We start from the raw sequence: 21,900 nt of genomic DNA on the forward strand, positions 1-21,900 counted from the left end.
CACAAAAGGTATAACAATTTCTAAATGCAATGCCTTTGTAATTTGAGGACTTTTCATGTCACCTTTTAAAAATAACTTCTAGAACATTTCAAAAAACAAAATTTTGTGTATACACTAAAATAGAATGATGTTTCAGTTACCTGTTGCTACCTAATAGCTACTTCAAAATTTTGTGGCTTAAAATAACTATTTTATTGTCTCCCATACTTTTGCAGGTCAGGAATTCAGATTGGCTGCAGTGAGGGTGATTTTTCAGTTCCACATGATGTGCTAAGGCTAGAAGTCCACAGTGCTTTTTTTCACATACTTCTGGTATCTCAGAATGGTTTGAATTGGTTGGGAGACAGCTGGAACTTTATTTATTTATTTATTTATTTATTTATTTATTTATTTATTTATTTAAAGATTTTTATTTATTTATTCATGAGAGAGAGAGAGAGGCAGAGATACAGACAGAGGGAGAAGCAGGCTCTATGCAGGGAGCCTGATGCGGGACTTGATCCCAGGACCCCAGGATCACACCCTGGGCCAAAGGCAGGCTCTAAACCCCTGAGCCAACCAGGGATCCCGAACTTTTTTTTTTTTTTTTTTTAAGATTTTATTTGAGAGAGAGTCTGAGAGCTGGAGGCAGAGGGAGAGAGTATCTGAAGCAGATTCTGAGCTGAGCTCCGAGCCAATGTGAAACTTAATCTAATGACCCTGAGATGGTGACCTGAGCTAAAACCAGGAATTGGCCACTTAAACAACTTAGCCACCCAGGCACCTCCAGCTGGAACATTTTAACTGTCTGGTTCTTCTCCAGGTAGCCTTAGGGCCCCTCCGTCTCCCTAAGGCTGTCCACATGGTCTGGAAGCAAGGAGGATGTTTCTTTTTTCTTTCTTTCTTTCTTTCTTTCTTTTTTTATTCCTTCCTTCCTTCCTTCCTTCCTTCCTTCCTTCCTCCCTCCCTCCCTCCCTTCCCTTCCCTTCCCTTCCCTTCCCTTTTCTTTCTTTCTTTCTTCCTTTCTTTCTTCCTTTCTTTTTATATATTTTTTTTATTGGAGTTCTATATGCCAACATATAGCATAACACTCAGTGCTCATCCCGTCAAGTGCCCCCCTCAGTGCCCGGCACCCAGCCACCCTAACCCCACCGACCTCCCTTTCTACCACCCCTTGTTCATTTCCCAGAGTTAGGTGTTTCTCATGTTCTGTCAACCTCACTGATATTTCCCACACATTTTCTCTCCTTTCCCCTTTATTGTTTCTCATGTTGTCACCCTCACTGATATTTCCCACTCATTTTCTCTCGCCTTTCCCCTTTACCTTTTCACTATTTTTTTATATTCCCCAAATGAATGAGACCATATAATGTTTGTCCTTCTCCGATTGACTTACTTCACTCAGCATAATACCCAAGGAAGCAGTTTCTTATATGGTGGTTCAGAGTTCCCCAAATCACAAAAATGGAAGCTGCCAGGCCTTACTCAAGTCACGGGTTCAGTCCATATTAAATGGGAAGGGACTACACCAGATGTGAATTCTAGAAGTTAATGGGGGGGGGCGGTTATCATGTATCATATATTTTACAGTGTAATAAATTCCCATATACTTGTTACTAGTTCTTTGGGTTTGTTTTGTTTTTTTTTTTTTTTAAGATTTTATTTCTTGGGGATCGCTGGGTGGCTCAGCGGTTTGGTGCCTGCCTTCAGCCCAGGGCTGGGGATCGAGTCCCACATCGGGCTCCTTGCATGGAGCCTGCTTCTCCCTCTGCCTATGTCTCTGTGTCTCTCATGAATAAATGAATAAAATTTACATTAAAAAAATAAATATTTTATTTCTTTATTCATGAGAGAGACAGAGAGAGAGAGAAAGGTAGAGACACAGGCAGAAGGAGAAGCAGGCTCCATGCAGGGAGCCTGATGTGGGACTCGATCCTGGATCTCCAGGATCACGCCCTGGGTTGAAGGCAGTGCTAAACCGCTGAGCCACCCAGGATCCCCTACTTGTTACTAGTTCTTAAAATTATCAACTCATAGCCTATCTTGTTTAAATCCCCACTTCTCCAGATTATTTTGAAGCAAATCCCCCAGACATTATATCATTTCATCTATAAATGTTTTACTAGATCTCTCTAAAATTTAAAAGTAATTCAAGTCACTTTTCATTATTCTCCAGTCATGTCATAAAAGCTCTTTAAAAATATCTCTACTCCCTTCTATACCCCTGAAAATAATTACTGTTCTGATTTTTATCACCATAGATCAGTTTTGTGTATTTCAGAATTGCATATAAATGGATTCATAGTGTATGTACTCTTGTTTCTGGTTTCTTTCAGCGTGTTTTTGAGATTTATTCATGTTATGTATAATAGTTAATTCCTTTTTGTTACTGAATAATACTCTGTGGTATGAATAAAACACATTATCCTGTTGATGGACTCTAGGGCTTTGCCTAGTTTTTTGCTATTATGAATAAGCTGTTAAGAACATTCCTTTATAAGGCTTTCTGTGGACATACTTTTTTGTCCTTCTTGGATAAATATTTAGGAGTGGAATTGCTAGGTCATAGAATAAGTGATTATACATATTTAACTTCTAAGAAACTGTCAAAAAGTTTCCTAAGTGGTTATAGTATTTTAAATCTCTGCCAGCAATGAATGAAAGTTCCAATTGTTCCACATGCTTGCAAACTTTTGATATTGTTGATTTCTTCATTATAGCTGTTCTAGTGGGTTTCCCGAGTGTGTAATGGTATCATAATTTTTTTTTAACTTTTACAATATGTTTTAGTTGGGATACAAATGAGGTCCATACATTTCAATTGGTTGCTTTTTATGTGTGTTCTGTGGGTGTTCTCCTCTCCCTCTCCCCATTCCCTCATTCTTTCTTTCATTTCTTTTTTTTTTTTTTAAGATTTTATTTTTTTATTTGACAGAGAGCACACAAGCAGAGGGAGAGGGAAAAGCAGGCTCCCTGATGAGCAGGACCCTGATATCAGGACCTGAGCTGAAGACAGACACTTAACCAATTGAGTCTCCCAGGTTCCCGCCCCCCCCCCCAGCACTCGTTTTATATGAATTAAAAGAATTCTATAAAAAGAAATATCACCGTGATCACCCTGAGGTAAAGTTTATACAGGAAAGGCAGGATATACACCTGATTATTTCCCTTTATTTACCAGTTTTGAAAATATGAGTTGGTTCTCTGGCATCCTGTAGATATTTAGAAGATTTGATGTATTTCAGTCCTTTGCAGTTATTATCCTTGTTAATGCTTAAAATGTTCCATCTTTGGTTCATGGAAGCCTCTACAATTTGGCTTCTAAATCCTTTTGACATGACCCTTAAGGGCTTTGAGAGCCTCTTTGCTTTCCATTATGAGAAAATATTTTAGTTTCATCTGGTACATTTTCTGACTCAAACTTAGAATCATGTCTTTCTTCAAAGAGCCCTGTTTTCTTTTGTGGGAAATAGTATTTAGTGGGTGCATACTGAGAATTAGAAGGGTTCATTGTTACTGGGTTGGTCACTGTTTCCAGATTTTTTTCATCGAACAGTGTTAGGAAATTATTCTTTTGAGACAAAATACATCATAAATTCATACTAAAACTTTCAACTCAAATATAAGACTATATAAAGTCTTTACATAGTCATAGATCTTATATCTATGTCTTTCTAAACCCCAAGCCAGAAATCCTACTGCCCAGTGATTTCTGCACAATTACTTGCTTTATTTTATAACATCTGCATATAGTAACCTCAGAGTAACTATATCAGCACTCCTGAAAATAGTGTAAGATTTTTTTTTTTGGTAGTTCTTTTTACTTTTAAGGTGTATCCTACTAGAGATACATAATCAAATCTCTGTGTTTTAAAGTATGTGGAATACTTATGATTTCTATGATTATGCCTTAAAATTAATCCATAGATTTATTACATTTTGCTTTTGATTCTTAGGATTTTAAATTTAGTAGTTAATATGCAGTATTTGTACTTAAAGTCAGATCTACAGGGATGCCTGGATGGTTCAGCAGTTAAGCATCTGCCTTCACCTCAGAGTGTGATCCCGGAGTCCGGGGATAAAGTCCCACATCAGGCTCCCTGGAAGGAGCCTGCTTCTTCCTCTGCCTATGTCTGTGTGTCTCTCATAAATAAATAAATAAAATATTTAAAAAAAAAAAAAAGTCAGATCTACAAAACAAGGAGTATTCAGAGAGGTTTAGCTTCTATCTCTGTTCTTTCCACTCTGTTTTCTCCCTCTCCTTCCCATAGGTAACCTTTTTTTTTTAATATATGGTTTGTTCTTCCATTTAAAAAATATAAACATACACTTGTTTGTATTGACTTCTTTCTTAGCTAAGTGGGAACATAGTATAATATTTATATCTATCTTTGTGCTAATTTTAAAAATATTGTGGTGCCTTGGTGGCTCAATCAGTTAAGCATCCGACTCTTAATTTCAGCTCAAGTCATTATCTCAGGGTCGTGATATCAAACCCCATGTTGGGCTCCATGCTGGGCATGGAGTCTGCCTGAGATTCTCTCTCTTCCTCTCCCTCTGCCATTCCCTCTGCTTACTCTAAATACATACATACATACATACTTACTATTTAAAATAAAAATATATGTCTCTACATGAGTTACATGGCATTTATGAGTGATAATGTTTACTGGAGACTTATAGTTAATGATGGAAATAGAGGTGGGAGAAATGGACAATTCTTATTAGAATGTACTTTAGATAACCGGTCAAAACCATGAGAACGACAGTCATTTGAGTGTGAATTAGCATTACATCTCAGGTTGCTGGGTTCCATTTCTGTATCTGTTCTTAGGCAAAACTGTTTCCTCCTTAGACCTCAGATTTTCCTGTTCTTGACCCAAGCTGGACTGCTCAAGAAGAAATGGCCCTGTTAGAAGCTGTGATGGACTGTGGCTTTGGAAATTGGTAAGAGCTTGGCGTTAAGGGTGGTCCTGCCCTAGTAGGCTCAGAGAAGAGGGTGCTGCTGAAAGGAGCCTCTGAAAGAGGAATTTGGGAGCCATATGTTACTTTTCTGTTGTCCCATGACTTAGCGATAACTCCTCTTCCATTCCGCATGTTACTTTTCATGACTGAAATGCCTCACAGAATGTGGTATGTTTAGCTGTCCATGATTGGGCAGTTCTAAAAGGCTGCTTTGGATATATCAACACAGGGAAGGTTGGTTATTTCTGAAGACTGGGGGAGTTCAGACTTATTAGTTATTGCTTCTTTCTGATTTTAGGAATTTTTCTTGACTGTAGATACCCTCATCATTTAAGTGAGTCAGACTTTAGGTAGATGGCCATAGCTTACTTAAGACTGGAGTTTGGGGGCAGCCCCGGTGGCGCAGCGGTTTAGCGCCGCCTGCAGCCCAGGGCGTGATCCTGGAGACCCAGGATTGAGTCCCATGTCAGGCTCTTTGCATGGTGCCTGCCTCTCTCTCTGCCTGTGTCTCTGCCTCTCTCTCTCTCTCTCTCTCTCTCTTTCACTCTGTGTCTCTATGAATAAATAAAGTCTTTTTAAAAAAAAAAAAAAAAAAGGCTGGAGTTTAGGAGACCTCTTACGCACATTCCCTGTTTTTAGCTTGCAGATAAATCCAAGCCTGGCAGAACTAAACAGCACTTACTGCTGTTGCCCTAGGAAGCAATGCTATTTAATAATAGTATCACTTTCACTTTTACCTTTTGGGAATACTTTCACACTGATGATTTCATTTTGTAAAATAGCAGGGTCAGGGGCATTTTTAAATAGTATTTTGCTCATGAAGAATCTGAAGCTTAGGGAGTTAAGATAATTTCTCATGATCATATAGCTTATTAGTAAAGGATTCCTAACTAGATCCTCCCTATCCTGACCTTCCTAGTATAAGTAATCTGTCCTAATAATAATAGAATATACTGTGCTGCCTCCATTGTGAAGGGCCCTGAAGAAGGAAATTTGAGTTCAGTTCACATTTTGCTTATATTTATTCAGCATTTAGTAAGCATCATAAAATATTGTGCACTATGGGGAATACCAAAGAAGATAGAAAAAATGATCACTCATGAGGAGCTTGCTAATCATTTTAGGCATAGTTTTTCATTTTTTGCTTGCCATTCTAATGTTCTACAATAGACTAATCCTCCCTGTTCCCCTCTTGCCCTGGTAAAAACCACAAAAAAAGACTTGTCTGTCTCGGCTGAGGGTAAGGCACTAAACTTGATGGTGAGGGTGGTAGAGCTAAAAATTATGACATGTATCTTGCACTTGAGAAGCTTTTAGTCTAGAAGGAAAAGATTAAGTACTAAAGAGACAGGTCAAGAGGGAACTTGGAGAGCTTTTACCTCTACTTTTCTGTCATCTAGGTTTAGGAGTCAGAGGTCTGAGGTACAAATTCTGGCTTTTTGCAAACTTACGTGTTTTATTTTCTTAAGCAAGTTTCTTAATTTCTTTGGGTCGTTTTTTTTTTTTCATCTGTGGAGTTGAGGTAGTAAGTACTCAACACTACATGGGTAATACTAGGATTAACTTAAAATATGTTCTGAGTGTTGCTTACTGCTTGGCCTATCAAAGGCACTCTAGTAAAGAAATGTTTTTTGATGTGAAATGTTTTATAAACTATAAAATGCTTTGCAAATATAAAACTGTACTTATGTAGGTTTTGAGTGTTCTGAAGTGGCTTATTATAGAAATTCCTTTCCTGAGGCCTAGTTTACATAGAAATTTACAAATTTTCTAGTGATCTTCTTTTCTTTTGGTGGGAAGGAATGCACTTTTCAGATATTGTTTCTATATATTGGAAGAGCAGAATTTGGCACATCAGATTACACCAATATCAGGCTTATATTTCTCTCGTTGTTCAGCTGATATCTCCAGCTGCTTTAGAGGTATCAAATTCCAAACATTTATATAGGTGGGACTCAAAATACGGAAAGAACAAACCATGCTTTGAGCATTGTATATAAATAGTGAAAGCTCTCTTTTCTTCACAATCCTCTAGGCAGGATGTAGCCAATCAGATGTGCACCAAGACCAAGGAAGAGTGTGAGAAGCACTATATGAAGCATTTCATCAATAACCCTCTGTTTGCGTCTACCCTGCTGAACCTGAAGCAAGCAGAGGAGGCAAAAACTGCTGACACAGCCATTCCGTTTCAGTGTAAGTACCTCCCTCTGTTGGTAAAAGATACTTAGCTCATCCTTGGTCCCTGTTGCAGTAGCAGATAAACAGCAGTTTAGCAGCTAAAGAGCTTATGGAAGATGGGAGGAGTTAGCCTGGCAGTTACTGAGAGTCAGGGCTGTAATGGGAGTAGGAGGGGTCAGAGTTCTATGCCAGAAATCCCAGTTTCCAGAAACGGTGTGTAGTCCCACCCACTCTGAGGCTTATGAACGTATCAGTTGACTTTAATGCTTCTGCAAATAAGATGTCCAAAATGAATCAACCTTCCATGCTCTGGATGGTTTACGACTATAGATATTAGTTCCCTAAGAGAGTCCGGTATTTGAATAATTTTTTTTTTTAAGATTTTATTTATTCATCAGAGACAGAGAGGCAGAGACATAGGCAGAGAGAGAAGCAGGCTCCCCTTAGGGAGCCCGATGTGGGACTTGATCCCCGAACCCCACGATCAGGCTCTGAGCTGAATGCAGAACTCAGCCACTGAGCCATCCAGGCTTCCCTTGATTCATTATTATCAATTATCCCAGTGTTAAGTCCAAGAAGCAATTTGTTATTGTAGTTCACTTAGTTGTGTTAGTAATAGCGAACTTTTTTTTTTTTAATCTCATGTGACTAAATGGGTCTTCTAACAAAACATAACTAAAACCATGATGAATTATAAATGGGCATCTTTGCTGAATGACTCCCAGAGCACAAATAATGAAATATGAATGTTTTCCTCACCACCACCACCTTCCCCTCCCACCCCTTTCATCAGACTCTGTAGAAGTTTCATAGCTGACTAACTCAAAGCCTGATGATACCTATTTGGAAAACACGTTGGATGTTAACATTTTGTTTTCAAATCCATTAGATCATTTGTTCCTCAGAGCAACCCAGTGAGATAGGCAGAGCAAGTGCTTTATATGTGAGGAAACAGACTCAGAAAGGTTAAATAATTTGTGCCTCATGGGACTAGACGCTATTAGAGCTGGGACCCAATTCCAGCTAACTTCCAAATCCTATGGGGGTTTTTTGCTTTTCAGTTGGGTGAGATTTGTAAATTGAAATTGCTCTTAAGGGGTAAGGGAGCTGAAGCAGATAGGGTAAATACTTATGTTCTGTAATATTGAAGAAAAGATCCTTGGTTTTCTCTTATGTTAAGAAAGCACAAATCAGGAGGAATTTCCCCATTTTATTTAGAGAATTCCCTAAGTCTTAGTTTCCTTTTTAAGAAGTCAATCTGTTTCCATAATACCTTATCTTTTTCACTCTTCCCTTTATAAAACGTTTTTTAATTTTACTTATTCTCTCAGACCCTGTTTTTTTCCAAAAAAAAATTTCAGTAGGTAAATGAGGAGGACTATTACTCTGTCACTTTTTCATGCCAATATTTTATTAAGTAATAACCTAAATTCTTCCAGCTACAGATGATCCTCCCCGACCTACTTTTGACTCCTTGCTTTCTCGGGACATGGCAGGATACATGCCAGCTCGAGCAGATTTCATCGAGGTAGGAGAAACTTTCTTTTGTTTCACATGAGGCTTATATTTCTCACCTATAGGTTTTATACCACGAAAAAGAGACTTTCGAAGCACTGTAATTTGTAGGGCCTTAGGCAGCCACATTTTCTTCCATTTGAGTACCTTTTCTCATTCATAACATTTTTGTATATAAAATGTAAAAGTTCTTCAGACCAAAAACCTATTTCTTGAGTTGCAGAGATGTTGGCTCTCACTTCAATAGATGTGGGGTTTTTATAGTCTGGTTCTCATTCCACCTTTAGGGCGTTTCAAAGTTGTACAGTATCGGGGATTGGCAAACTTTTTTCCTTTAAGGACCAGATAGAAAATATTTTTTGTAGACCATAAATTCTCTGTTGCACCTAAACTTTGCCATTATTTTGCAAAAGCAGCATAAATAATATGTAAGCAAATGAACATGCCTGTGCTCCAATAAAACCTTATTTACAAAACAGGCAGTAGGCTGAATTTGGTCCATAGGCTACAGTTTGCTGGCCCCTGTTCTGTATTCACAAGTATATAAAGCATGATGAATCTATATGAAAACTGTATGTTCCTTTTTCATCCATGGAATTGCAAGCCATGTGAAAGTAATTACAAGTCTCTTAATTTATCATCTGATCCATAATTACAACTTTCTTGGAGGCAATTTGAAAGTTTAGCAAATTACAAATAATTTTGTTAGCCACGGGGACGTCAGCATTTTGTTCATGGCAGCTGATATTGTAGAGCTGCTTCTACAGCAGCTCTACAAATTATACTCATTGAGTAGAATATGAACAAATCTACTCATTGATCTATATAAGCAAAATCAAATAAATATCAAATAAATAGAGCCCTCAAAAGGTAGTAAAAAGGTAAACGAGTTAATGTAGACAATGTTCTTATCTAATACTCGGTGGCCTAGTCAGAGTTAGATTTTTCAGTTTGGATTTTATGAACAGATTACTTTTAATTGTTAGAACACTAGGTTTGGCTTTATTTCTGGACTCATAACTTTCTCATATTTTTGCTGTCTCTACTGCCTGAAAGCCTCTCGAGATTTTTCCCATGGCTTCTTATTTCTTGTAGTAGTATGCTGACCATGTACTCCATTCAGTACTTTTTAACAAATGTTTGTGTGTTTTCTCTTTACTTCTAAAGCATGACTACTGTGAAGGCATTACTCAAAGCTGATGAGTTTGGGGTGGGAATTTTTTTCCCCAAACAGGAGTTTGACAATTATGCAGAATGGGACTTGAGAGACATCGATTTTGTTGAAGATGACTCGGACATTTTACATGGTAACATTTTATTTCAGCATGTTTTTATTGATTACAAAGTATGTGGTGACACTGTTGAGTATTAGGAATATAAGAATGAATAAAATATGTTCCCTGCTCTTATGGGACTCAAAACCTGGTAGGTAAGTTGCTGAATTTACCCTGTTGTGTTTTGACCACAGTGAAAAAGATCATTTGTTGTTTTAGGTTTTGTTGTTGTTTTTTTTAAGATTTTTTTATTTATCCGAGAGAGAATAAGGGGCGGGAGGTGGAGGAGGCAGAGGGAGAGGCAGGCTTCCCGAGGAGCAGGGAAACCAATGTGGGACTCTATCCCAGGACCCTGAGATCATGACCTGAGCTGAAGTCAGATGCTTCACTGAGCCACCCAGGTGCCCTGAAAAAGATCATTTGTGATGAGGATGAGAATGTGGATCATGTAATGGTAGTTGGTATGCTGGTCTTGGACTATGTGATCTTTCTTTTGAACTACACTGAGGTAGTTCATTGAATGGCCTTCACTGCTTCTTTAGAAAGAAGGGAATCAGTGTAAACACGTTGGGACTTCAGTACCAACTGATGATACTAGATGTTCTCTGGATGCCTGTGTAGCTCAGTGGTTGAATGTCTGCCTTTGGCTCAGGGCATGATCCTCAAGTCCCGCGATTGAGTGCCACATTGGGCTCCCTGCATGGAACCTGCTTCTCCTCTCTCTGCCTGTGTCTCTGCCCCTCTCTCTCTGCGTCTCTGGTGAATAAATAAATAAAATCTTAAAAAAAAAAAAAAAAGATACTAGATATTCACTATAATCTGTTACTCCAGATTTCCCATAGCAGAGAAAAAGAATGGAATTTCTTCAAGGGTTTTTAGACCAAGATTGGGAATTCCTTTTTTTCTCAGAACTATTGGATTTTTAGCACTTTTGAATTTTTATCTAAGATTTATGTCCATTCTAGTGTTATAATGTAAGTAGTTAATGCCAACAGGGCTCTTAAAAGAAAGAGACTTTAAGTAAATCTCTTTTTTCCTCCTCTTTCTGCTTACATTGAACTACATATTTAAAATAATCCCCAATATTCTTCCATTGTAGTCCAGAATTGAATGTGATACAATGGGTGAATAATGCCTCCTTGGATTCTGTATTTCCCAAACAGTATCTTCATTGTTTATCTTAAATCTATATCCGAGGTGGGAAAGGCAAGTAGAGTCCTTGTTGAACTGTAAATCAAGTTTTCATATTTCATTAACTGGTTCACTGTCACTAGAAAGGGAACTTGATTCTTCTTTTCCACAGAAGAGCTATTTAGGTATTTGTTAACACCAGATCTGGGACCAAGAAAGAGTTCTCATAAAAATTTTACCTTCAGGATTTTCTATCTACATATTTCTTAAGCCATTTTCTTTGCAAAATTTCATTCCTCCCATTTTCTCCCACACAACTTTAAGGAAAGTGGAAGTGACGCAGATGGAACTAAAAGAGGAAAGCTTGACAGCAAACTGCTTGAGCATTCACTAGACACACTGTGTTTGTTCAGTCTTCCACATCAGTCTCTTCTTTTCAAACCCAGTAACCCACGTGATGGCCTTTCTCCTCTCTGGAGGTGGTTCCTTGACTGCAGTGTACGGATGGATTGCCATTCAGTATTTGTCATACATACCAGCTTTGATTAAAATGGTATTGTTTCCTGACTTGTATCTTTCTTATTCAGAAAGCAAAAAAAGTAGCTGCACATATATATATATATATATATATATATATATATCCCCCTTTTAGATACTGTTCAAAAGTGCCAACTTTTGAAAGTCAGAATTTTTCATGTCGATAAGGGCTCAACTATGTCAGACTTTGCTGAATCACTTCTTCTCCAAGATCTTTATTCTTTAGCCTCAACATTATGGAGAAAACTGTGGCAATGGTTGGTATTTAATTTCACTCTTCATTCTTTATAGAAGCAAGGTTTACAGTTTCTTCTGGTATGTTTGTAGTCCTTTCTGTAAGTAGGAACATAAGAAAAAGAAAGAAGCTACTGATTAAAGATTTTTGTTTCCGTTAGCATTTCAAATCTGTAACATACTTTAGTTTGTATTCTTCCTATGATTTCTCCACCTTGTAAGTCACTTGATTCCAGTTATTTTGAACTAGAATCGAAGCATCAGTTACGGACTGTTCTAATATGCAGCTTTAACAGAATGTAAATAATAAGCCCAGACTCCCTTTTTCCTCCCTGTCTTACTGGCAAACTATATGTTCAGATGGGTACTTTTTAAAAGATGTTAACATTTGAAAGCGGTTTAGCAGTGCTTGAGATCAAAAGGCTGACTTGCTGGCGCCACAAGAGGTTGCTTTGTTTATGGTCTAGAGTACTTATTTAGCTCCTCTAGCAGCCTGACTCACTGCCCAATGTGGCTGACCCACTGTCCAATGTGGTGCATGTATGGCCCCTGAGCTGAGCACATTCTCCCAGATACTCAGTGAAGGGGAGAGACTGGGAGCCCACAGATAGGAAGAAATGAGAAAGAGCTTTCTAAGCACACCTAGCACAGAGAGAGGGGCACATATTTTGTGCAAATTGGGACACTGATTCTACTGCTTCTGAGTCATTGGGTGATCTTGGGCAAGTCCCTGCAATCTTGCTTGCTGTTTTTTTGTGTCCACTGCCAGTAATGTCTCCAATGAAAGATGATACATAGTTGAGATTGCTGTTATTACCATTCCATTATACTCTTAATATTACTGGGAGTTGATAACATTCCTTTTATGTCCCCTCACTTATATAACTTCTGCAAGGAAACAAACTGGCTGGGTTCTATCCCAGGGCTGATGTCATCAACCCCTTTTCCTCACCCAAAGACTTTTGCTATGATTCATGGAATTTGTCTAGTATGATGGGTTTGAATGATCCATTATAGAGACCTGGGACACAATGGAGGGATAATTGCATTCCAACCATACTAGAAGCTTTCAGAATGGACCAGGAAAGGATACTGCCAGTGAAGCAATGCCTGAGGAAGAAAATAAGGAAGTTCTGGGATCCCTAGATGACACCACCATGTATTTTATTGAAATACACAGAAATTATTGGTTCAGAAAGAATGATGCAGAAGACTCAACTTGGCATTCTCTTGTGTCCTGGTATGTTTGGGACTTCAGTGTAGATGCACAGTGTTGTTCCTTTTTCCTGTGGGTCATCTCTCCCTAGGGTGCTTTCATTTGGGAAAAACACATCTAGATTTGTAGAATCCCTTTTCACAGGTTCTGAAACCCTGAGTACAACATCTTCTAATCATTGCTGTCCTATTACCTAGGCAAGCGACAGGCATTATGAGCTCCTTCCTACATGTTGGGTCAATGTTTTCAACACTTCATAGAGTTGCCCATTGGGGCCATTTACTCTCCCTTTATTTAGAAAGCTAATTTCAGCAAAATTTCTTGGCCAGGCATGGATACTCCTCCACCTTCTTTGTTCTTTTCTTTTTTTAACTTCTTTGGCTTATATTATCAGCCTTTAGATAATTTAATGGTTAGTAGATTAGAGGTCCAGCCTTGTCACTATGTATACCTAGCTACCTATTGGCAATGCCCTTCCCTTTAAAGGCATGTAGGGTGTTATACTTAAGACATTTTAGACATAAATGCTATTTAGTAATAATAGCTGTTACATATAGCCCTTTAATGTTTGCCAGGTACCATTCTGTGCCCTTCACACATGTGAGTTAATGTCATTTAATCTGCATAGAACTCTATAAATTCAGCATTATTATTACCATCATCATCCTAATCTCCCATTTTATAGATGAGGAAACTGAAGAATGGAAATATCAAGTAGCTTGCCTAAGGTCATATAACCTGCTAGTGACAGCCATCTCCAGAGTCTATGTTCTTAATATTTATCAACAATATTTATCATCTTTACAACCTTGCGTTTTTATTGCTGTTTTTGTGTGTGTGTGTGTTTGTGAGATGTCATATTTGTTATCTTCCATAGCTTAACCACATTTTTCCATTTTACATTCAGGAAAGTGCACGAAGGACTTAAGTAACTATGGCTTCCTACTTGCTGACTTTAACCATTAGGTCACATAGTCTTCCTTCCTTCGCAGAATTAATTGTGTACATCTTGATCAAAAGCTTTTGGGGGAAAATGACTTTTAAAAAGCTTTGCTTCTGGGGAATACCTGAGTCACAGGTTTGTGCTTATGTGGTTGCAATAGAGATTTTGATTGGCTTCCCTGCAGTTAAAGCCTCTGAGTTGGTTCTCTTGCCAAGCAAGCAGTAAGTGCCTTCTGTTAGGAAAACAGAGACATGTTGCCAGCTATTTTGAACAATGTTAGAAATACACTGCAGTGGGAAGGAACTGCCTCTGACTTCTGCCCACTTCTTGAAATATTTTAAGGCCAGTCGTTTAGAAACTTTGTTATCAGTCCCCAGTGTAATCACAGGGAGACAATTCTTCCCTTAAAGCTGGGATTTCAAGAGTGAATAGGTTATGGGTGGTTTTGGTTTGTCTTTCATGATCTCTGGTTCTTTGCCCGTTTTACTGGAACTTCCAGTCACTTTAAGTAAAATGTGAACCAGTGATTCTCATTCTTTCAGTGTCTGCCTTCTCATTTCTGTTCTGCCTGCTGTGGTCCTCCCTGGGTTATTCATGCAGTTAAGACTTTATAATCAGTTACTGCAATCTGAGTGCTTTATAAAGAAAAGAGACGGTTTCAAATATGCATTTTCCTCTGGGAGAATGCCAGTTCTCCCATTTGTTTCTGTGTGTGCCTTTCCTTCCCTTTGTTCTCTAAAGCCAGTTGCACAGTTCACTACTGAAATGATCAAGCAGTGAAACTAGTTGTCAGTATTTATAGATTTTTTTTTTTTTTGTAGTCTCTTCAGGTTTTTTTTCTGTGTTAAGTCATTCCCACACAAATCTCCGCAAACAACCTGATAAGTTAATTTCTTAGAAGAATTACAGAAATGTGTTTTCAGAATTAGCAATAATTTCCACTGGTTCCTCAAGTCATTTTTCCCCCGTTGAATTCCTCTTGTTATTGGGTAGGTAAATAAGATAAGACCCATAAAGAGCTTGGAACATCATAAGTACTCAGTGTGTGTTAGCTGTTTACGTAGCTTTTTTTTTCCTTTCTGCCTTGAACTGTTGACTACCTAATTCTGTTTCTCATACAAAAAACAGTCCATTAAAACAACAACAACAACAACAACAGAGTCCATTATAAAACTTGTGTTTGGTTAGAGATGCATCCTCTCCTCCCTATTCTCACCTGCCTGTTCCACCACAGGCAAATAAACTGCATCTCCACCAGCACAGCAGTCTAGAGCGTATCATTCTATAGCAGTGTGTTAGAAAAACAGTAGCAGGGTATGGAACTATTTCAAAATACCTGGGCTTTTATATGGAACAACCCTATAAATCGAGAAAGAGTTCACTTATAGAAAGAGTTCTACCTAAAAAAAAAAGTTTGAAAACCGTTGCCTTAAATCTTTAATCTGATATTACTGAATTATTTTTAGTTGTGGGCAGTTGTGAGGAAAAATAAAGCAATGTTGTTTAAATTTTTGAACTTGTTAGAAACAAAAAAAATCCATAGTAGCTAATACTTTTTTCTTTATACTTAAACTGAAAAAAAAAAAATAATGCATCCACTCTCCTCTTCAGATCATCCAGCTAGAATTTGCATTATTTTTATCTCAGACTCAAGGCAGAATGGCCTAGATAAAGTATTCCTGGTCATTTCCCAGTGATTGAAGTTACGTACATATATAGTGCATCTGCTCAGAACCCCACATGTTAGATTTTGATATCTCTTCCTTCTAATCTGAGACTATCCTGAGGGCAGGTAGCAGTGAGATGCACAGTAATGAATCAGGATGGAGTATCCAGAATTTATTTCTATTATCTTGTCAGGGATACCATATTGACAGCACCTCAGAACTGTACATTAATCAACTTTTGTTGCTTTTATATAGTGAAAGAAATTGGTGATTATAATGAACCACTGTGTATTATTCTCTTACCTGGCTGGTTGCATTTTTTCCTACCTTAAAATCTAGTTTCAGGAAGCAAAAGTGTGAGTTTCAAACTGTTCGTGGAAGTACCCTCAGGGACTACTACTGGCAAGGGTAGCTGGAGGTAGAATAGGGAGAGTAGTTCAGCTAAAGCTGATCTAACTTTTGCATTTCAAATAAGAACATATTTGGGATCCCTGGGTGGCGCAGCGGTTTAGCGCCTGCCTTTGGCCCAGGGCGCGATCCTGGAGACCCGGGATCGAATCCCACGTCAGGCTCCCGGTGCATGGAGCCTGCTTCTCCCTCTGCCTGTGTCTCTGCCTCTCTCTCTCTCTGTGACTATCATAAATAAATAAAAATTTAAACAAAAAAAAAAACCCTTGGGAAAAAAAAAAACAAATAAGAACATATTTGAAAATAATGTTTAAAAGTTACTCTAGGAGATCATGCAAATCTGTGTTGACTCATTGCCCCTATGGGCTAAACTTGAATTTGTATCTCACATCCTCTGGTGAGCAGTGAGATTGTATTGCTTTTTTTGTTTATCAGTATTACAGAGGCTCTAGGCTCTATTTTGGTTCAATGAAGTTCACTATCGTGGAAGAAGTGATTGTCACAACTAAATTCTTTGCTGCACGGCTGTTGTGTTAAGTTTTATTACCTAACATCTGAATAGTATATTTTAGTTTTTCAAAGGATGCATGTCAGGTTATTCTGTTGTGCTCTAGAGCCTCTTTCTTCTGTGAATAAATTTATTTTATTTATTTATTTTTTTTTGTGAATAAATTTAGTAATTAAAACCCATCAAACTCTCAATTTACACAAAGCCTAAGGGGATAACAAGTTATTAAGATAGTTCCAGAATCTACTAAAATCACTAAATTTTAAGATTCCTTCAGAATCCATTGATTATAGTTAAGAAGAATGGTTTATGTAGCACAGTGCCAAATCAAGTAGTACTCATATTTTCTTCTAGAGCTATTAGTGGCTAGTCTATATTTCCAAACTTTAGAGGGTCTTCAGAGTATAAAACACCTGTGGGAGTTGTTTACTTCTGAGTTTTTTGTTTTTTGTTTTTGTTTTTTTTTTTATTCATGAGAGACAATGAGAGAGAGACAGACACAGGCAGAGGGAGAAGCAGGCTCCATGCAAGGAGCCTGATGTGGGACTCAATCCTGGATCCCGGTATCATGCCCTGAGCCGAAGGCAGACGCTCAACCACTGAGCCACCCAGGTGTCCCCTGAGTTTTTTTTTTTAAACACACATATCATTTTTAGTTAAACCAGATTTAGCATATAGGACTATCACAGAGAAAGTAAACATGTTGGGCAATTTCAATGTCTTTCCTACTCTAAGGCTCTAGAACCAGACTGTCTGGGTTTGGATCCCTGCTCTGTACTCAGCAGCTTTGCAACCTAGGGCATATTGTTTTACACACATGGTGTATAGGGTGTATGAAAGAATGGTAGGAAACGAGCCTAGGAAGATAGGGAGATTCAAGACATCAGGGATTTTATATAACATGTGAGGGTTTGAACTCCTGTAAATGGATAGGAAGCCACTGAAAAATTGTCAGCAGGGGAAATACACCATCAGATTATGCTTTAAAACATTACCCTGGTACCATTTGAATGGTTGAATTGGAATAAGGTAGGAATGGAGTTATTAAATGAGTACATGCAGTAATCTCAGTGAGACAAGATACCTGAGCTAAGGAATAGGATTAGGGACAAAGAGATGAATTTGAGACAGACTAAAGCATTCATATAGGTAAGATTCACTGACTGACTGGATATGGAGGGAGGGGAGGGACAGGCAGGCTGATTTCTGTCTTAGCAGAGTTTTGGAAAAGAGGTAGAGTACAAGTTTGTAATTGAAGATCATGTGAGTAGAGATGTCCAGATAGGGTCTGGAGCTTAAAATAAATATCTGAATTTGAGATTATATTTCGATGGTACGTGGAACCATAGAAGTGGATAAGTTTCTAGGAATAAAGTGAAGGGTTATAAGAAAGATGAGAACAGAACCCTGAGGAACTCTGAAGCTGGAAAAATTGGCCAGGGAAAGAAAGAGAACCACAACTATTGTATTGATGAAACCTTTTGCTGTCTACTGACTCTTTTCTCCTAATTCCCTGTGTCTTTAATAGGAGACTAAAGCCAGGAAAGGACTGGGATGTGGGCAACAAAGTAGAGCATAGCTTTGGGGTTGTTAGGCCATTTAGTAGAACTTTTCACTACTGAATGCAAAACTATCCCCTAAGTAGTTGTTGCTCCCCAACTGAAAAGTGCTGCTGTACCTTATTCACATCAATCTTCTTTTGTTATTGTCTCCTGAACCTAACTCCTGTGAGGTTATAACCCCAGTCAATATTCGTTTTTATAACTACTCTAATAGATGCAATTTCTAACTCTGTATGACCAAAGTTCAGATTCCTGTTATATGAAACCTAGTAATATACGTAACAAGGCATGGCCAAAAGAGGTGTTCGGTAGAAAGCAGAAATTGTCTATAGGGTAATGCCATATAAATACATACCTAGAAAAAAAGAACTTCACTGTAATTTACTGACAAAGAAGTTTGATATCATAAGATATTTTGTTTCTAAGAGACAAATTGCCTAAGCCAGTGAGTGTGGAATAGTTAGCAATATGAGGTCAGAGTTTAGGACATTTTGGGTAAAAGATTTATTTTTGTCTTGGCTTTATATCTATGTGTGTGTGTGTGTTCGTTTTTAGCTCTGAAGATGGCTGTAGTAGATATCTATCATTCCAGATTAAAGGAGAGACAAAGGCGAAAAAAGTAAGTACAGAAAACCATCCTGCCTTCTTTCAGCTATGGACTACTGACCACATATAACCCATATGAACATTCTACTTGTAGCTTGTCTTGTGACCTCAAGAAAGACACTTATCTTCCTTGGTCCTTAATTTATCCATCTGTCAAATGGGGATAATAATACTTTCCCTTGGAATGCCTGGGTGGCTCAGCGGTTTAGTGCCTGCCTTCAGCCCAGGGCGTGATCCTGGAGTCCAGGATCGAGTCCCACATCGGGCTTCCTGCGTGGAGCCTGCTTCTCCCTCTGCCTGTGTCTCTGCCTCTCTCTCTCTCTCTGTCTCTCTCTCTCTCTCTCTGTGTCTCTCATGAATAAATAAATAAAATCTTAAAAAAAAAAAAAAACTTTCCCTTTTTTGGGTTTTTCTTACCCTTTTTTTTTTTTAAGATTTTTTTATTCATTTATTCATAGACACAGAGAGAGAGGCAGAGACACAGGCAGAGGGAGAGGGAGAAGCAGGCTCCATGCAGAGAGCCTGATGCGGTACCCGATCCCAGGTCTCCAGGATCATACCCCAGGCTGCAGGCGGCGCCAAACCGCTGCGCCACCGGAGCTGCACTTTCTTACCCTTCCTTTTTTTTTTTTTTTTTTTTAATTTTTATTTATTTATGATAGTCACAGAGAGAGAGGGAGAGAGAGGCAGAGACATAGGCAGAGGGAGAAGCAGGCTCCATGCACTGGGAGCCCGACATGGGATTGGATCCCGGGTCTCCAGGATCGTGCCCTGGGCCAAAGGCAGGCGCTAAACCGCTGTGCCACCCAGGGATCCCTTTCTTACCCTTTCTTATGTTATGATGATCATTAAATAATATGGGTACACTAAGGAAAAAAGGAGTAAGATAAATTCAAGGTGTTATCAAATTGTTATGCTTTTTTTAATGCTCTCATTCTAATTACTCACTTTTATGAGAAGTCTTATCTAGAAGGATTTCAAAGAAATTTTACACAAGTTTCAGACACTCTCAGTTACTCCTCCTCTTTGCAGCAGAACAAAAAACATACATTCAGCCTGTGAAATTATGGATCCCAGACCCCTGTTAGAGAGGAGCCTAATTATTATAGAGACTGTTAACAGTTCAGGGAAGGGTATGCTGGGGGTATGAGAGAGAGAGAGAGAGAGAGAGAGAGTGTGTGTGTGTGTGTGTGTGTGTGTGTTCTCAGGGTGTTACTGGAAACACTGGCATCACAACAAAAAAAGTGGAATAGGACTTGGGAGGCACTCTCGAGAGACCAAGATGTGACCTAAAGTAAAGCATGCTGAAAGTTAGCTTCTGACAAGTGTTGGAAAAGATTACCCAGCTGCCCCTGTGAGAAGCTTCATTACTAGTCATGAATACCTGTGGTATCCAAATCATAGGTTCCAGCCACAGCTCTGCCTGGTTTACTTCTGTTTTGCTTAAAACATACTTTGAGCTAGACAGTATCTTGGAACTCAGTGGTTGAGGTTGCTGTTAGATCTTATGTTGAGGCCCTCCCATTAAACCAGCACAGTACTTACTTCAAATAACTTCAAAGCATTATGTGAATGTAAACATGTATACTTGTAAATGTTGGATATGATCACAGTGCCCTTTTATGATTTAGCCATTTCTCTTAAATGACTGTTCTCAATTCCCTAAATCGAATAGATTAATTCTTATGACACGGACACAGATTCCCTTCTGTGTCATTCCAGGTTTTAGACATGTTTTTCAATTTTTTAAAAAGATTTTATTTATTTATTCATGAGAGACAGAGAGAGAAAGAGGCAGAGACACAGGCAGAGGGAGAAGCAGGCTCCAGGCAGGGAGCCCGATACGGGACTTGATCTCGGGACCCCAGGATCATGCCCTGGGCCAAAGGCGGGTGCTAAACTGCTGAGCCACCCAGGGATCCCTGTGTTTTTCTATTTTTACAAAATGTATTTTATTTATTTACTTGAGAGAGAGCATGAGCAGGGAGAGAGGGAGAGGGAGAAGCAGACTCTCCGCTGAGCTGGGAGCCTGACGTGGAGCTTGATCCCAGGACCTTGGGATCATGACCCAAACTGAAAACAGAGGCTTAACCGACTGAGCCACCCAGGCACCCCCCTGTTTTTCATTTTTTTTTGAGTGCTCATTTATCCATCCAGCACAGTTACTGGGAATCTACCATGTCCAAGGAAAGGAAAAATATATGCTGCTTGAAAGCCTAAAATTGTGTTAGCAGACTTTTTTTTTTTTAATATTTTATTTATTTATTCATGAAAGACACAGAGTGAGGCAGAGGGAAAAGCAGGCTCCATGCAGGGAGCCTCACGTGGAACTTGATCCCAGGCGTGGGCTGAAGGCAGGCGCTAAACTGCTGAGCCACCCAGGGATCCCTGTGTTAGCAGACTTAACCACCCTTCAGAACTCTGTGGGGAGTGATAACTTTGAACCTGAATATTCCACTTCATAGTGTTTCAGATGTCTAGTAAAAGCTGTATGTGGAAGACATTATTAGTTGTGAAACTAATTATAATAAACATTATTGTTGTTTTCATCCTAGAATTATAAGAGACCATGGATTAATCAACCTTAGAAAGTTTCAGTGTAAGTATTAGCTGCTTTATTTTAAAATTTCTTCCAACATTATTGAACAGTTTTGAACAAATCATTTATGGCAGTAGTTCTTTTTTTTTTTTTAAGGTTTTATTTATTTATTCATGAGAGACACAGAGACAGAGGCAGAGACAGAGGCAGAGGGAGAAGCAGGCTTCCTGTGGGGAGCCCAATGCAGGACCCGAAGCCAGGACCTCGGAATCACAACCCGAGCCAAAGGCAGATATTCAACCCCTGAGCCACCCAGGCACCCCTGTATCAGTAGTTCTTAATCCAAGTTGCATATTAGCATCTTGTATATAGCTTTTTTTTTTTTTAAGTAATCGCCATACCCACTGTGGGGCTCAAACTCAGTACCCCAAGATCAGGAGTCATGTGCTCTACTGACTGAGCCAGTGAGGTGCTCCAGCGTATCATGCAGGAAACTTTTAAAAATTCTGAAAAATAATAAATAAATAAATAAATAAATAAATAAATAAATAAATAAATAAATAAATAGAAAATTCTGATGCCTAGGTATCACCCAAGACTAATTAGGTCAGAATCTCTGAGGGTTAGTCCTAGAATAT

General features: G+C 38.7%; 1 protein-coding gene across 9 annotated transcripts in view; it reads left to right on the forward strand.

Annotated features, from left to right (window-relative positions):
• The window catches only part of TADA2A (transcriptional adaptor 2A), a 51,963-nt gene that overhangs the window by 16,749 nt on the left and 13,314 nt on the right, over positions 1-21,900 (forward strand). For 4 of the 9 annotated variants that reach the window (XM_072747667.1, XM_072747665.1, XM_072747671.1 and 1 more), the window contains 6 exons: positions 4,835-4,926; positions 6,980-7,137; positions 8,562-8,650; positions 9,872-9,944; positions 18,673-18,736; positions 21,279-21,322. In XM_072747667.1, the coding sequence (XP_072603768.1) occupies positions 4,835-4,926; positions 6,980-7,137; positions 8,562-8,650; positions 9,872-9,944; positions 18,673-18,736; positions 21,279-21,322 (520 nt within the window). The remainder of the gene's footprint in view (positions 1-4,834; positions 4,927-6,979; positions 7,138-8,561; positions 8,651-9,871; positions 9,945-18,672; positions 18,737-21,278; positions 21,323-21,900) is intronic. The other 5 variants (XM_072747666.1, XM_072747672.1, XM_072747668.1 and 2 more) reach the window with 2 other exon arrangements.

Source organism: Vulpes vulpes, chromosome 2 (genome assembly GCF_048418805.1).
Source record: "Vulpes vulpes isolate BD-2025 chromosome 2, VulVul3, whole genome shotgun sequence".
Taxonomy (NCBI): Eukaryota; Metazoa; Chordata; class Mammalia; order Carnivora; family Canidae; genus Vulpes; species Vulpes vulpes.